A 17,266-nucleotide genomic window follows, 5' to 3' on the forward strand; every position below is an offset into this window, starting at 1 on the left:
CAAACGATTATTTCTCGATTATTTCCGATTATTTCCTGATAATTGCGATTTTTTTCAGATTTTTTCCTCGCGCCGATATTATCCCGATAACGATTAATGCAACATTGGTCACAGCAGTAGGAGATGAGATCCCTAATCCAATCGGATCGAGTAGAGTAGGGACCTGTGATCAGAGATTATATGAATGTGTGTGAGATGAGGTGGAAGGCTCAGATGGAATGGATGGGCCTACGCCAGTGATAGAGGGTGGGGTGGTGGAGAAAATGGCTAGAGGAGGATCAAGAGGGCAAGTGAGGGGTAGAATTCAAACAAGGGATGGATGCAAAAGAAAACTGAGAATGCAGTAAATTACAATTTAAAGAAACAAAGGAGCATAGAGGAGGAGGTGTACCCGTGGAAAGAGTTGTCGCCGCAACGGTCCGGGATCTCGTCATGGGCGGGGATGTAGGCTGTACTTGGACAACGCAAATTGGCTGAGATGTGTCCCCATCCTTATCTGCCGATTGGCAAAGCGAGAAGGTAGATATTCCACTTGTGGTTCATCTGGTTGCAGTTGCTTTTTGCCCTTTGCTGAAGGAGAAACCGATGACGATACAAGAGGACATTCCTTGTACAGGTGCCCGACCTTGTGACATCTTTGGCACCTGAAGGGGACCCCTTCATAGTCAAGGATTTGTTTGCGAGAAAAATGCCTCCAGTGTAGGGTGATCTTCTCCTCCAATCCTTCCCTAGTATCCAGATGAACCAGGATGCGCGCCATGGATTTGTTACCAAAAGATTCGTATATCTTGTCATGATCCAGATATGTGCCCAGGGCATTACCTATATGAATAAATACATCCTCCGACCAAAATTGTAGCAGCAACCCTGGAAGACGAACCCATATCTGACCTACGCCCAGCGGCTCCCTTTCTGGATCTAAGAGGGGGCTCCATTGTTTAAGCAGCACCAGAGCAAGTTCTATATGCCAATAGCGAGAGAGGATCTAGTCTGTATATTCCTTTTGATGAATGCTGAGGGCGAACCACTCGTGGGTAAGTACAGTGATCGACGATAGTTCTTTAAGGAGGGTGCGCTAGATTTCCATGGTCTAGATGCGTAGTCTCTTAGCCATGTAGGTTCGTCCTGTTACTCGCCCCACCAAAACCATGTTAGCTGTATCCACCACCTCGCCCATAGTGAGATCTTCCCCCAGCTTGAGGTTGATGCCCTTGTCCGTTGCTTTGACACGCTTTCCTTTCTTCACTTTGCTGGACCGAGGTGCCGTCGGGTGGTCCCGGAAGCGATCCTTGTTGCCATGAAGTGTCGCTTGTTGTGAGTGGGAGGTGCTTCTAGGGTTAGAGACTGAAATACTAAAGCAGCCTGAAGGAATGGGGAAATTGCATGGCGGGAAGGTAGGGTTAGGGTTAGGTACGCTCGCCGGAGATGTAAAATGGGGAGAGGAAAGCCTTGATTGTGAGATCCCAAATGTCGAGGGGGTGCCGGAGGGAGTAGAGAATTGGGGAATATCAGGGAGAGGGGAATCAAATGTAGGAGAGGGAGCAATGCAGGCCGCAATAAGGTTGAGCGTTGCAGGAGAAAGCGGAGGGCAATCTAGTCCAGATGAGGCGTCTAGTGCAGCAGAATCCGACGGGTAGGGCACAAATGGCCTGGGAGGATCCGAGACAGGCAGCGGTTCAGTCCACTAGAAAGGCGGCGAGCAATAGGAGCCAGAACTCGACATGGCATGTGGGCGCGACCATATTGTCTCGTAGGGATTCGGGTCGGCAGAATAGTCGACAGCTTCCGAGTCCATTCCGACAGATGCAAATGGAATCAGGTATGCAGTAATGGTTAATCGATGGAGGAGGGAGCTTGTCCGCACGCCATAACGGTGAAGGATGCTGCAGGTAGATTGAAGGTGGATAGCGACTGCAGTAGGTCATACGGGGCCTATTACCCTAGACCCTGAGGAGCTGCAACGCAGAGCATCGTAGCCATCATCCTCTCACCGATCGAACTTGTAGTTGATATGTAAAGTGCCATGGATATTCCACTAGACAATTCATTACTGTTTATATAGAGTTATGTAGAGTGGTTCCTAAATTTTAAGGGCCCATGTTGAGTTCTTTTGAGTTGTAATTATTTAATTCAGTGAAATTAGTTCCAACTGATGGAGGAATTAGTGGGAGATCCAGTAGTGGGGTGTAATGTGCAATAGTGGGGTGTAACCAACACAGCTCAACTAGTAAACTGAAGATTCACTCATAATTAACTCATGCATGTTAGATCAAAGAAAGACCCAGTTGAGATTGGAGTTCAGAGATAGTGTACTATTAATTGTATAATCATCCGAATTGTACAGGTGGTGCATCCAATCAGAGGAAGGTTTATGATGGATTGCGCAGTTATGGACGAGGAATTTCCCAATTAAATATGGGCTAATTCCCTAGGAAACTTCGCAAGGAAATAGGAGCTTGGCAGGTAGCAGATTTGGCTAAGTATTGGTTGGAGCTTGTTTGTGAAGCAGTGAGATAGATTGAGATAGTGCAGAGGTTGCTCAAGCTTGAGCAAAGCATTGTAATCTTCTCATATTTTCTGATTAATGCAATATACAGATAGCAAAGGTTTTAGTTGTGGCTTTCCCTAGAAAATTACTGTTTTATGTGTGATTGAATTCTTTCTCTTTTATGCTCCGTGATTTCATTGATCAGTTATTGTTTCCACCCATGAATAGAGTAGATTCAAGTCAATTGTTTTAGCATATTACAATCTGCAGTTTGAATCTACAAGGAGTTTCTACATGGTATTAGAGTTGAAATCAATATAGAAGAGGAGAATACAAGTTTGTCCTTTGCAAGAGAAATTGAATTTGTAGTATCATACTTCAAAGCCAACAGGATGTTGTTCTACAGATTGAGACTCAAATATGCCCTTGAGGGTAGCTCGAACTATATTGCATGGAAGGACAGGATGGAGGCAGTGTTGGAAGACAACGGGCTTAAGGAATTCATAGACAAAGACATTCCTAAGCCAATTGATGCTCAAAATCTGGTACAATGGAGAAAGTGTGTGGGAAGGGTGAGAAGGATTATCTATCCTAGAAGGAGTTTGAGATCATATTGTCTCGAACCTTCACAGTAAGGAAACTCCATTTGCAATGTGGAAGGCTTTGATGAACCTGTTTCAAAACAACAGTGACCACATGAAGCTGGCATTGAAGGACAAGCTCAGAAATATCAAGATGGAGAAGGGCAAAAATAATACCAAAGCACTTGACCAAGTTCACCTAATGTTAGGATGAGCTTGGAAGTGTTGGTGTTATAGTTGTTGAAGACGATCTGGTGAGCCTAACACTTCTAGGACTTCCCAAGAGTTGGCACAACTACCAGGACTCAGTTAATGGGAGGGAGAAGCTACCAGAGTGGGAGCGGTTATGGTCCAACTTGGTGCAGGAAGAGATTCGGTGGAATGCCAAAGGGGATCTCATCCAAAGAAGTGGAAGACGACTTTGCATTAGTCAACAAAGAAAAGAAAGCCAATGGAAAGACGTCCCAAGGTGAGGAGGGCGGCAAGAAGAAGGAATTTGTCGAACATCAAGTGTTTTCACTATCACGAGTTCGGGCACTATGCCACGAAATGTCCACAGAAGAAAGCAAGCAAGAAGGAGCTTGTAGTAGCAGTAGCAGGTGAAGCTCTAGCTTCACAATTCGAACTTGATTTCACTCTCATTGCATGCATGACAAGCACTGTAATGGGAAGCATGTGGTATCTCGACAGTGATGCCTCGTTCCATATGACGGGGAATAGAGATCTCTTCAATGACTTGGAGGAGAAAGACCTCAAGCAAAACATAGAGTTTGGAGATGATGGGAGGTATAATGCGACCGACATCGGTACTGTTACTTTTCAGAGGGATTCTTGCTCCACTCTTAGACTCACAAATGTAATGTATGTTCCAGGACTAAAGAAGAATATTGTTTTTGTTGCGACACTGGAAGACCGTGGCTACGATGTGATTTTTAGCAAAGGAAAGGCTTACCTTGACACATCGCCACAGGATAGGTGAAACAGATGGGCGTGCGAGTCAAGAACCTGTATGCACTTGAGGTACAAGATGCATGCAAAGCCTTGAGAAGCAAGGCAAAGATTAGAGACTTGGTGGTTGTGAGGGAGCATGAATTATCTCTCAACATGCAGCCTCAGAAGCAGTCTCAGAAGCAACTTCAACAAGTTGTGGAGCAATTACAATTGGAGAAGCAGAGAGTAGACAGAGTGGAGACATCCACTCAAGCAGAGACCTCCAGTAGGGGGAAATTTTGAGCCAAGTCGGTAGAGGGAGCACATGCAACCATACCTCCAGGTGAAAGGTGGGGCGATGTGAAGCAATAGTCCCAAGAGTTGCATTAATTTGGGCAAGGTCCATTGAGGTGTGTTTGTCTCATGGATCATTACCTTGCTACGGGGGCCCACAATATTCAGTAGCAGGAGGATCAGTGTCAGTCAGATACTGAGGAGTACAGAGCAGTGTTGACAGCAGAGCAGGAGGATCAGTGTTAGTCAGATACTGAGCAGTGTTGACAGCAGTTTAGCAGGCTCAGTAGCAGAGTCAACAACGACACAATTTTCCCAGTAGACAGTTGTAGACACAGTTGATTTAGTTTATTTTGTTTGGATGCTTTTTTTGGTTGCAGATGTTGCAGTAGCAACGACAACAATGACAAGTGTTGCATGCAAAACATTCCAAAGGTACTGGATCGGGAGAGAGTTGAATTCCTTTCTTGTGGAGAGGGAGTGTTGAAAATAACAACAAGAAATGTTAAAAATTGTATCAAGAAAAAAATCCTAAACTAATTTGTCCTTGAATTAAATTGGGAATTACATTGTAATTTTAATTCTCATAGCAACTTGTAATAGTTAACTAAGTTAATTTGACTTAGTTGGCTCAGCTAATTCGAGTTGGGAGTCTATATAGAGTGATGTAAAGTGGTTCCTAAATTTTAGGAGCTCGGGTTGAGTTCTTTTGAGTTGTAATTATTTAATTCAGTTTAACTGAGTTAAATTCAATCAAACTACTTCCAATTGATGGAGGAATTAGTGGGAGATCCGGTAGTGGGGTGTAACCAGCACTACTCAACCAAAAAATTGAAGATTCACTCATAATTAACTCATGCATGTCAGATCAGAGAAAGACCCAGTTGAGATTGGAGTTCAGGGACAGTGTACTATCAGTTGTATAATCATTCGAATTGTACAGGTGGTGCATGCAATCAGAGGAAGGCCTATGATGGATTGCACAATTATGGATGATGAATTTCCCAATTAAATATGGGCTAATTCCCTAGGAAACTGCGCAAGGAAATAGGAGCTTGGCAGGCAACAAATTTGGCAAAGTATTGGCTGGAGCTTGTTTGTGAAGCGGTGAAATAGATTGCGATAGTGCAGAGGTTGCTCGAGCTTGAGCAAAACATTGTAATCTTTTCATATTTTCTGATTAATGCAATATACAAATAGCAGGGGTTTTTAGTTGTGGCTTTCACCAGAAAATTATTGTGTTGTGTGATTGAATTCTTTCTCTTTTATGCTTCATGGTTTCATCAATCAATTATTGTTTCCGCTGATGAGTAGAGTAGATTCAAGTCAATTGTTTTATCATATTACAATCTGCAGTATGAATCTACAAGGAATTTCTACACCCTGAGACGAAAACCCTTGGGTTTCTTGGTGTGCTAGACGAAACCCCATCTCACCTTTGTGGAGATTTCATTCAGAAATCTCCTTGGGCATCATCAGCATCAGTTGGTGGTCAGATCTGTGGATTGGAGAGGGGATCACTCATATCTCTAATTCGAGCTTCATTTCCAGTATTTTGAGGAGCTATTGTTAGCCATTTGCTTCTATTTATAACAAGTTCATATAATATAATAAGGCTGAATTTAGCTGAGTTTGTGGCTATTTCTCATGTTTATTTTGAGTTGTTGTATTTCTGGGTTCTCATACTGCTTGTTGTGCTGAAAATTTAATGGTGTAAATTGTGCTATTGGACTGGTTTCTAAATAATGAAATTTTTTGGTGCAAAATTCCGGAGATTTTAGTCTATTTATTTTTCGGAATATTATAACACAGCAAAAATTTCTTTAGGATGGATTGAGCCTTGGGATCACAATCTCTTTCATCTGTCCTAATGAATGCATTTAACTCTAAACTGGACATCAAACTTAATTTAGCAAACTTAAATTTAACTCTAAACTGGACAGCGAACTTATCAAAAAGACATTCTGGAAGCAAAACAATTGATAACTTGGACCGACTAAAGACATCATATATGGTCTTCTAGAGTACATACAAACTGATGGTTCTAATACAATACGACATTCCTTGGAAGTGAGAAGCAGCAGCTGAGAAGGGTGTCTTCCATCTCTTCCAAAAAGCCTTCCTGCAGAGGGTATGTAGCCAAATATCCTATATAAAATGCCAGCACTCTTGGAAGTTGGAACACTTCAGTGATGTGCTTATATATTGTGTGTGATTTTAAAATTGCTTACTCGTTTGGAGGGATTTCTATGAAATGTTTACTTTACTGCAGAATGATTACCTAGGTTGACGACAGTTGAATTACTTAGCTTTAGCTGCCTGATAGTTGAATGTTGAATGAAGCGATTGATATTTTCAGGTTTAACTTCTCTAACTTGACAAACCTGCTTTCATTGTCTTCTGGTGTTTTGCTAATTTAATTACTTATCTCTAGCTGCCTGATAATTGAATGTTGAATGAACCGATTTATATTTTCAGGATTAACTTCTCTAACTTTACAAACCTACTTTCATTGTCTTCTAGTGTTTTGCTAAGGATAGTATATACGTTTAGTTTTAAATCCTTTTGTAGACCTTTGTGATTACAGGATCAGTGAAAGGTCAATGTGAAGACCCTTTCTCTAAGGAATTTCTCATCCGTGGTTTTGCAGATTATTTCAGTTATCTTTCCACTTATTTTCATTGTTTCAACATATATCAAAAGGAAAGACCCGCGAGACTTGCATCATGCTACACTTGGTAAATATGAATGTGTTATGTTCTTCTGCAGACATGTGGGGGGGGTCTCTTTATTTTTCCCACAGGCATCTTAACTTTGCACTCTAGAAAATGGCCCCTGATATTTTATAATGAAATATGAGGGATAGGGAGATTAAATTTTTGATTTTATAGATTAATCGACTAACCACTATACATAATAAGCTGTTATGCTCATGGATGCAGGTCTCTTATTTTCTGTCTTGCTATCAGCAGTGGTAACAGATGCGGTAAAAGACCTTGTTGGCCGACCTCGTCCTGATTTTTTCTGGCGTTGTTTTCCAGATGGACATGCGGTCAGTGCTGGTAGCTTGATTGATGCTCCACCCGCACCCCCACCCCAAATTAAATTTGAACTAATCTTCAAGTCTCTTTAAACTTTACAATTCCGACTAATTTTGCAAAATTTCCTTTTGAATATGTTTCCTCTATATAGTGTTGTACTTGAGTTTTATTAATCCTTTACTTCATATGTTTGGATTAATATACAGATCTTTAATAATATAACTGGTGAAGTAGTATGTCATGGGAATCGAAAAGCCATTGAAGAGGGACATAGAAGTTTCCCAAGTGGTCACACTTCATGTATGTAACTTTCTATTCCAGTGTGCTTTTATATTTACTGTTATGTAATAGATGTATGCCTTACCTAGAGAACAACATCCTCAGCTTCCAAGGTTTATCGAATTCAAGTTTAATTGGCTTATCAATTCGTCCTCAGCTTCCAAGGTTTATCGAATTCAAGCTTAATTGGCTTATCAATTCGATGGTACGGGAGACTTTTGATGTATGAAACATCATAGTATTTTCCGAGATAGTCAAAAAACATGTGATTCTGTTAAATATTTACTGCTGGAGTCAATTATTATCCCCTTTTTTTTTAAACAGAAACCTGCCTTCTGATTCGACTGCCTTCTTATCTGACCCTAGATCAACACGTCCACTTGGTCATTATCCCAAAGTCAGCAACACAAAACAACGGCTAACCAAACATCCCATGACACGAGTTGTTCAAGAAAAAATTGAAATCACCTTCACGGTTAGGCGGGAGTGTACTATTCCCTACATAACCTCATGGGGAAACCCAAGGAATTCTTCTTGACATTCATGCATGTCATCCCTGGTAGGTCTAATCTAAGTGCCTAACCCAAGGGGATTCAAACAAAATTCACCAAGGGCCCATGTTAAAATATATCTTAAACAACGTGGAAATATTGATTGGAAAAATATTGGCAAAATTAAAAAAATACAAAATTATTCATTTTTTCAATTTTTTTAACATTTAAAACAACAACAATATCAACAAATAAATGCCTTGTGACATAAATATGAAAACAGAAGTAATATATAACTAATATACACAATGTATATAGTGCTACATGACACATCAACATTGAATCATGTCTCGACTCTTGAGTCAGTCACAAAATATCAACAAAAGGTATACTAAATGTATCTCATCATCATGAGTCATCTACAAGGAAATCAGATAAATAAACTAGTGATTCCCTATGCTTCTTTTACAAGAAAAGGTAATGACTCTATAAATGGTTTTTTCTTTGGAGAAAGAAGGCCCTGTGGCTAGTGTTGGACTCTGATGTCCTCTACTGGTGCTAGTGCTAACTCCAACTGGCTTTGTTAGAGTCCTTGAAGGTGGTGGCACTAGCTCATTACCAATCTCAATAGTTACCTCCTCTCCCTCCTCCAACTCTCTCTACCCTGCTACCTCCTCTGGTGCTGTCTCCTCTAATCAATTAGGGATCAATCTCAAGACAAGTCTCTCAGTCTCAAACCTCCATGCAGCAGTGGTATTGATACCATCCAACAAGATGGCATCCATATCAAGTGTTTTCTGAAGTTGCCTCACCCACAATCAGAGATTGTAGTAGACATAGACCATGTCGTTAATGTGTGGGATTTCAATCTATGTGAAGGTCATAGATTATAAATTAATAATTATAAGACATTATTTAATTATAAGACATTATTTAGAGGGGGACATTTTAAAACCAGGCACTTCCCAGTATGCATAGCAACATTGGCCACAACTGGTTGAGCTAACTCCTTGGGCAGAAATCATTCCCATTTGTGCAAGATAGCTTGAAATTTCTATTCAGTGGCCTGCTGCTTAATATACCATATTCTGGTGGTTTTGCAGGGTGTTTTGCAGGTTTGGGATTTGTTTCACTCTATTTGGCAGGAAAGATCAGGTTATTTGACAGAAAAGGTCATGTTTCCAAGCTTGTTATTGTGTTTTCTCCCCTTGCTGTAGCCTCTTTTGTTGGTTTGTCTCGAGTGAATGACTACAAACACCATTGGCAAGATGTTTTCGCAGGTGCCCTTCTAGGTAAATTTCAGAATTTATAGTAAATGACTAGATAGATCAGTTTAATTTTCAGAAGTACGAAACTTAGTTGATATGATTTCACGTTTAGATGACAAATTAGTGAATTTGTGTACAGGGTTAACGACTGCAACATTATGCTACAGGCAGTTTTTCCCCTCCCCTCATGATGATAACTGTGAGATCAAAGTTCTTCCTCGTTTGGTCCCTTAGAAGTACCAATGTTTTCTTAACGAAAAATTATGTAATTTTGATCAACTTGAAAAAGCCATCTAAAGGAAATAATCAAATTCTGTTTGCAGGCATGCATCCTTACACAATTTTCCCAATTTCTGGTACTGAAAATTCATCAACAAGGAATCAACAGCCTCCATTTCATAGTCCATTATTAACCAATAACACAGTTGCAGATACAGAAATGGGAAGGATTGAACATGCTTCAGATGAGAGGCTTGCATCATGAGATTTTTAAGACAGATGAATTCAAACCATACCTTATAATCGTCTTGGAGATCCATTCACCATTTTTTGTTGATTCATGTTTTCTTTATATATGTGTAAAATTATTTGTGTATCATTCCTTTAAAAACACTATGCGAAGCGCAAGCTTCAGTGGCCCCTTTTTGGGAGGAAAGGCATATCAGCCATGAAATGGGCGTTTTGATATCTCCTGTTTAGGCATCCAGCTCTTGTACCTTTGCAAAAGCACATTTACAGCATGAAATATGAATCTTATGAAACTGCACAAGGAGACTTCATGTCAATTAGTGCCGATTATTACAAATTCATCCTGCAATATAAGGATGTTTGTACGATAGAACAACTCTTAAAGATTAAGTCCTCTATAATGTGGTGTTACTACAGAAATGTTTTGTTTCAGAGTACAACAATACCAAAAGTTCTTTGGGATATTTTGCAGGTGACAAGTGCTGGCATAAGTGAAGTATCTAACCTAGCGATTAAAAAATTGCGAACCTAACTAATCTAATCATGTTCTTTTTCCCATCTTTTTTGAAATACGCTGATGTATACTGCATGGTTATATACATATAGAAAGTGTCAGAATGTACAATTCATGTGATATATGGTTATTTTGTATATGGAAAATGTGTTGGAGAATGTCACTAGTGTCGGTCTTCATGTAATGCATTCTATTATTGATATATTTATTATATTCATTTATTATATTTATTTTTAGGTAAAGCATGTTTGCTTATAGAGTCAATTTTTATTTTTATTTTGAGTCAAATAAAAATGCATTTGAGTCATCTCCCATTTGGACATTTGGACATTTGTAAGAAAAGTATTTTTAATCTTATATTGAGTCAAAGTCGGCCCTCGGATTTCCAAGAGCCACCTAAGAGCCACCTATTTGACCTCTTGGACAACTATATATTAGAGGCAAGTTTGACCCGATCATCCATTTGACCAACAAGATACATCTGAAATCAGCGAAGAAGAGGAGTCAAAGCAAGTCAAAAGAGAGAAGGACAAAGTCAAAAGCAAGAAGAAAATTTCCAAGTTAGACCGAAATTTTGACCTTAGAGCAGCTTGCACATGTGACTGATTTCTGTGAAAAGGGTCGAATTTCGTCCTCCTACTGCAGGTCTGAAATTTCTGAACGTTAACCAGATTTGGATGGTTTGACTATTGTTGACTTTGACCAGAGTTGACCAGATTTGGAGGTGACTTGGAGGAGGGTTGGACTTGACATTTTGGTGTGGTGGTCTTGGTCTTGAACATCTCATTTTGATCTGATTCTATAAGAGAAGGATCCTTGGGTTTTCCTCCTTGTGGGGTTTTGCCCTGGCTTGGAGCTTAATTTTTGTGTCTCTTGCTTTTTTGTGATCTCTATATTTTCCTGGAACACTGAATAATTGTATAAATGCTTGATGAAGACTTAGCAAGTAATAAGAAGAGTGATAACATTCACAAGTAACTATCAAGAAAGAGAAATCAATCATAATCTACACTCTACTTGGTTTCTCAACATGGTTTCAAAGCTAAGGTGAAGGAAGGAAGATCAAAATTTGTTATTTGAAGACACTTACAACATCTCTCTCTATATAAGCCAAATGAAAGGAAGGCTTGAAGATCACACTCTTGAAGACACCATTGAAGTAGCAACTATCTCTCACTTGAAAATATTTTTGAAGAATAGTCTTGTAGCAGCTCTCTTTCAAGTAAGTACTCCTTCCAGTCCCTATGTCTAATCAAATGGCATCATTCTGCAAAGAAGGAAACAAGCTTGAAGGTGCATCTAATTTCAAAGCTTGGAAGAAGAGGATTGATTTTGTTCTCATCGAAAATGACGTCAAGCAATTTGTTGAAGGAAAAGTTCCAGGAAAGGGCCTCATATGTTGTGTTTGTCCACTCAAATGTCCCCTTCTTCGTGAGGTCTGTCAGGCGTGTAGCCAACTAGAAAAATTCAAAATCCCCTCATGAAGCTCCTGTAATAGGTATGCCCAAGAATCCTCTCAACTCTGTCACGTTCCTGAGCGTAGGCCTGTCACAAATGGCCTAGATCTTTTGTTGGTGGACTTTGACTCCATCCTCCCCTATCATGTGCCCCAGGTACAACATCTCTGTTGATTTGTGCTAGCAACGGATGTGCTCTAGCCTTGAAATTTGGAGAGGCTAAGGCACATGAGATCTCCAAGACTCAGAAATCGTTTTGAGAAATTCCATCCGGATGAGGAGTTATTAAAATAATTAATATTTTTAACGGCTTCCTAAGTCTAAACTTAGGAAAAAAAATATATATTAATGGGTATTAATAAAGATAAGGATGAGAAGCTCCCAAGAGACGAGGATCAAGTCTGTTTTAATCTTAGCCGTTGATTAGGGACTTAATTTCGATCGTTGATTCATCAACAGGAAAAGTATAAGAGAAGACTTGAGGGTCATTTGGAGACACACCGGCAAATAGTTAGTATCTCAAGGAAATTCGATTCTCAAGGAAGAGAAGATCATTTCAAAGGGAGTTGCAGGGTGGAGGAAGAGGAGGGCTTCAAAGAGAGAGAGGGGCAGTGGAAGACATCATAGAAAGAGAGACACAGTCCAGAGGAGAGACGCAAGGCCCACGTAGGCTGACATAGGGGGACGCAGAGCCACTCAGAGTCACACTGGGTCAATTAGAGTGACGCAGAAGTGGGAGCAGGGTCTCCAAAGTGTCAGATAGTCTCAGAGGGAAAGTTTCAGGTGTTTTCTTTCAGTTTCTCTATAAAAATCATTCCTTGTAAAAACAATTGTTGTTGAAGATTAATAAAGCCCTCATTTGCTGCACCTATTTTCCTGCACTGGGTTTTTCCGAGGACAATTGTCCAAAAATAACTGTGTCGATGTGATTGATTCTTGTGCATGTATTTTTCTCTAGGTAATTGTGTGATAACTGCAGTAGAACTATTTTAATATTTGCTGAAAGAATTTCGTAAATAACTTATTGAGAATAATAAGTAGGTGAAATAAATCAGTTGCTGCAGTGATAGAATTTCAGTTTAGAAATTTCACAAGGTATCAGAGCAGAAATCCAACAGCAGGAAAGTAAAATCGATTATGGGTCAAAAGCATGATGCAGAGGCATCAACTCAAAAGGACTCGCGCAAATTTTTAGAAGGATGCACAAGGGATGAATATTCAATGTTGGCTTCTAGATTGGAGGAAGCTGCTTTCCTTGCAAGATTTGCCTCCTCGGAGGTTTGGTATATAGACAGTGGAGCTTCATGGCATATGACAAGAATCCAAAAATGTTTTTCAGATTATTGGGAAGAAAGAATGAATTTTCAGATCACCATGCGGAATAAGGCAAGTAGGAAGAGGTACCATAGTTTTTCAAACCGAAGCAAGAGAGCAACTTCGAGCAACCAATGTGCTGCATGTGCCGGGATTGGGGATGGACTTACTTTCCGTATCTCAACTTCAAAACAAGGGTTATGATGTTTTTTTCATTAACGAGAAAATATATGTCAAACACCCAAGTTGGAAAAAGAAGGCTCAGATCCGAATCAGAAGTAACATGTTGTACAGGTTATCAGCTAGAATCACTAATGGCATTGATTGGCAGTAATGGAGACAAAGAGTTGACTGAGCTATGGCACAGGAGGATGGGACACTTACACCATGGGGCTCTGAGAATTCTTAGGAAAAGAGTATCAGGAGTTCCAGAACTAAGTACTGAAAGGGATGATGCATGCAGAGGGTGCGCTCTGGGCAAGTATGCTAAAGTTGCATTTTCCAGAAGTAACGATAGGGCGAAGAGTGTGCTAGGATTGATACACTCAGACATCTGCAGACCGATGTCCACAAAAGCTCTTAGGGGTGCCGAGTACTTCGTCACCTTCATCGATGACCATTCCAGGAAGACTTGGATCTACTTTCTGAAAACCAAGGATGAGGTTTTCGGTCGATTCAAAGAGTTCAAGGCTCTAGTGGAGAATCTGACAGGAAAGAAGATAAAAGTATTGCGCTTGGACAATGGTGGAAAGTATGTTGACAAGGACTTCACCGTTTTTTGTGCTAAGGAAGGCATCAGAAGAGAGTGGACAACTCCCTACAATCCAGAGTAGAATGGAGTAGCAAAAAGGAAAAACAGGACTATTATGGAAGCAGCTAGGGAAATGTTTTATGATCAGGCTATGTCTAAATTCCTGTGGGCAGAAGCATGCAACATGGCAGTTTATGTCCAGAATAGGACTCTTCACAGGGCATTGGGCAAAATCACTCTAGAGAAGGTCTTCACTGAGAAGACACCTGAAGTCAGTCATTTCAAGATATTTGGGAGTTTAGCATATTGTCATATACTCGAAGAGAAGAGAAAGAAGTTAGATCAAATTGCTGAGAAATGATATCTTGTGGGATATAGCGAGAATGCTAAGGCATATAAAGTCTATCTTCCAGGGATTAGGAAGGTAGTAGTACGACAGGATGTAAAGTTCATGGAGGATAGAGCTTTCAGAAAATCCCAAGAAATGCCTATTGAGGAGCAGTCGAAAGACGAGCCATTGGTCAGACTACTTCAACCAATGGAAATTGGTACCAGAAATCCTCCTGAAAACAAGGCTTCAGAACAGGAGGAATCTCAAGAAGAAGAGGAGTTGATAGATGTACCTACTACAAGTGGAAGAACGAGTCGAGAGTTTCTACAGGATGCAGAAGACTTCATTGGTGCACTCAGGAATAGTAAAAGGGAGCGAAGATAGTCACACAGATACCAGGCCTTAGTAGCTTAGGTTGGGGAACCTTCTAGTTTTCAGGAGGTCGTTTAGCATCAAGTATGGGTAGATGCTATGGTGGAGGAATACAACTCTATAATGGTCAATGATGTCTAGGAAGCTCTAAAACTGGATTCGTTGTTTGAGGGCCACGTGTCCGAATTCGGCGAATCGGATTTCGTGACACGTCGTGTTCGAATGGGACACGATCGAATCCAGATCATGTCCCTTTCGGACACAACGTGTCACGAAATCCAGACACGAATCCGGCAAACCGGGACCTACACGACCATAAAAGGGTGAAAATGCTTATGTTTTGTATCATTTTGTGTCATTCCTTTTGCAAGAGGTGAGTTGTGGGTTTGTTATTAGGAGTTTGGAGCAAGGAGCGAAGGGTTTGGAGCATTTTCAAGGAGATTCAAGCAACAGGTAAGTGCATTTCCTCTATATTTTTTTGCATTTGTATTACAATAGTTTGTATATGAATTTCTTTTACAAATTTGTGCATGCTTTGTTTAATTTTTTTTTACAGTATTCATGGCTCAATCAAGGGCAGCAGGTAGGGGGAAAAGGAAGGGGAAGAATGTCCCCATTGGAGATGCCCCTCCTCCCCCAATTTTATCAAAGTCTACTGCAAGTAATGTTGAGGGAAGACTTCCTCCTAAAGGTAACATTGAGAAATATCCTTTGTGGAAATATGTCACAAGAGAGAATGGGCCAAACAGCAAGGGGAAGGGAGGAAGCAATGTGAATTGGAGATGCAACTTTCGCCACAATGCTTTCACAAGCACATATTTTTCGTGTGAAAGGCCATTTGTTGGCTTTATCATGTTGTGGAGTTGGAGCTTGTCCACAAGTTACTTTACAAAAGAGGAAAGAAATGGAAAAAGAGTTCACTGTTGGTATGGCAAATGTAGTTGCAAAATAAAATAAAAAAAACCAAGAATGATGACCCCCTTCCATTTTTTAGGAAAGGCACCAACAAATTTCCATTTGAGAGTTCTATTGGGGGACAAGCAACAAAAAGAAAGACAATTTCACTTGGTCCAATGGACAAGATTTTTCAAAAAGAGAAACGGGAAGAACTTAATCTCACAATTGCCTTTTTTATTTATCAAAACTTGATATCTTTTAATGTTGCATGTTCACCTCTATTTATTGAGATGTGTCGAGCTCTAACGCATGGGTCTCCATCATGGTATGTGCCTCCTGGTTCAGAGAAGCTTAGAACCACACTGTTGACGAAGGCAAAAAAAAGAGGTGCCAAAAATGCTTGAGCCTATTAAAGCATCATGGCCAACATTTGGGGTTAGCATTGTTTCTGATGGATGGACAGATCCAGCACGACACCCACTCATCAATTTCATGGTGTCTTCCTTGAATGGTCAGTTTTCTTGAAAGCAGTGGATACACTTGGAGAATACAAGGATGCACAATATATGGGTGAGTTGTTTATTAAAGTTATTGAAGATATAGGTGCTGATTCTTGTGTGCAAATCATTACAGATAATGCACCTTTGTGCAAGGCTGCTGGCATGATTGTGGAAGCTAAATATCCACAAGTGTTTTGGACACCTTGCATTGTCCATTCATTGAACTTAGCACTGAAATCCATTGCTTCTGATGTGCTTTGGATTGGTAACATTATTGAGGATGCACAACATATTTGTAACTTCGTACAAAATCATACAAATGCCCTCACTATCTACAAGGAGTACAACAATCTCTCATTGTTGAAGATTACAGATACACAATTTGCCTCTTCATTCATCATGTTGAAGAGGTCGTGGGAGGTCAAGACCGCTCTTGGGGCCATGGTTATTTCAGAGTTTTGGTATTTTTGGAGAAAGACAGATCAACTAGCCTCTAAAAGAGTGAAGGACACAATTCTAGATGATGCTTGGTGGGAGAGGGTAGATCTAATTATTCAGATCATGGACTCTATCATTTATTTGCTTCGATTTGCAGATACAGACAAACCCATCCTAGGAGAGGTTCATGGGGGATGGGATTCCATGATTCAGTCTGTGAGGAGCATTATTCTACAGAGTGAGTGCCCCGAGTATGAGACATCACCAGAGGCTTTCTGTGGTACTATACAGGATATTCTTGTCAGAGGATAGGACAAGAATTACACACCTTTACATTGTTTGGCTCACTCATTGAACCCAAAATATTACAACCATGAGTGGCTGAATGGTGGATCTTCCCGCAGATTCCCTTCTCACATGGATGGTGAAATCTCACAGGGGAGGAAAGATGCATTCAAGCAGGTTTTTCAAGATAGAGCATTGCTTGATGAGGTGGAGGATGCCTTTGCAGAGTTTTCCACTAGCATTGGTCGATTTGTAGGATATGATGTGATTAGAGACAGGGGCTAAGAAGCCCTATTCTTGGTGGGAAAATCGTGGGGAAACAAGCCCTCCTCTACAACAGTTAGCCATGAGGCTCCTCTCTCAGGTGACTTCATCCTCTTGTTGGGAGAGGAATTGGAGCACATATGGGAATTTGTATAGTGTTAAGAAGAACAAGCTTGAGCAGTGCAGGGCAGAGACAATGGTGTATGTGCACACCAACCTTTGTCTTATTTACAGGCAGAGGGAAGAGTGATTGAAGGGAAAGACAAAGATGTGGGATGTCTTTCCTCATGATATGGGTCTAGA

At 40.4% G+C, this 17,266-nt stretch overlaps 1 protein-coding gene across 7 annotated transcripts in view; it reads left to right on the plus strand.

Annotated features, from left to right (window-relative positions):
• LOC149197881 (lipid phosphate phosphatase 2-like) overlaps positions 1-10,141 on the plus strand; it is a 179,377-nt gene extending 169,236 nt beyond the window's left edge. For 6 of the 7 annotated variants that reach the window (XM_089406007.1, XM_089406008.1, XM_089406010.1 and 3 more), the window contains 6 exons: positions 6,944-7,031; positions 7,236-7,345; positions 7,541-7,634; positions 9,208-9,396; positions 9,512-9,571; positions 9,696-10,141. In XM_089406007.1, coding sequence (XP_089262133.1) covers positions 6,944-7,031; positions 7,236-7,345; positions 7,541-7,634; positions 9,208-9,396; positions 9,512-9,571; positions 9,696-9,856 — 702 coding nt within the window. In that variant the 3' untranslated portion in view covers positions 9,857-10,141. The remainder of the gene's footprint in view (positions 1-6,943; positions 7,032-7,235; positions 7,346-7,540; positions 7,635-9,207; positions 9,397-9,511; positions 9,572-9,695) is intronic. The other variant, XM_089406012.1, reaches the window with a different exon arrangement.
• Positions 10,142-17,266: the final 7,125 nt, after the last annotated feature.

Source organism: Pinus tabuliformis, chromosome 2_2 (genome assembly GCF_031772625.1).
Source record: "Pinus tabuliformis cultivar Carrire ecotype Pingquan chromosome 2_2, CPIR1, whole genome shotgun sequence".
Taxonomy (NCBI): domain Eukaryota; kingdom Viridiplantae; phylum Streptophyta; class Pinopsida; order Pinales; family Pinaceae; genus Pinus; species Pinus tabuliformis.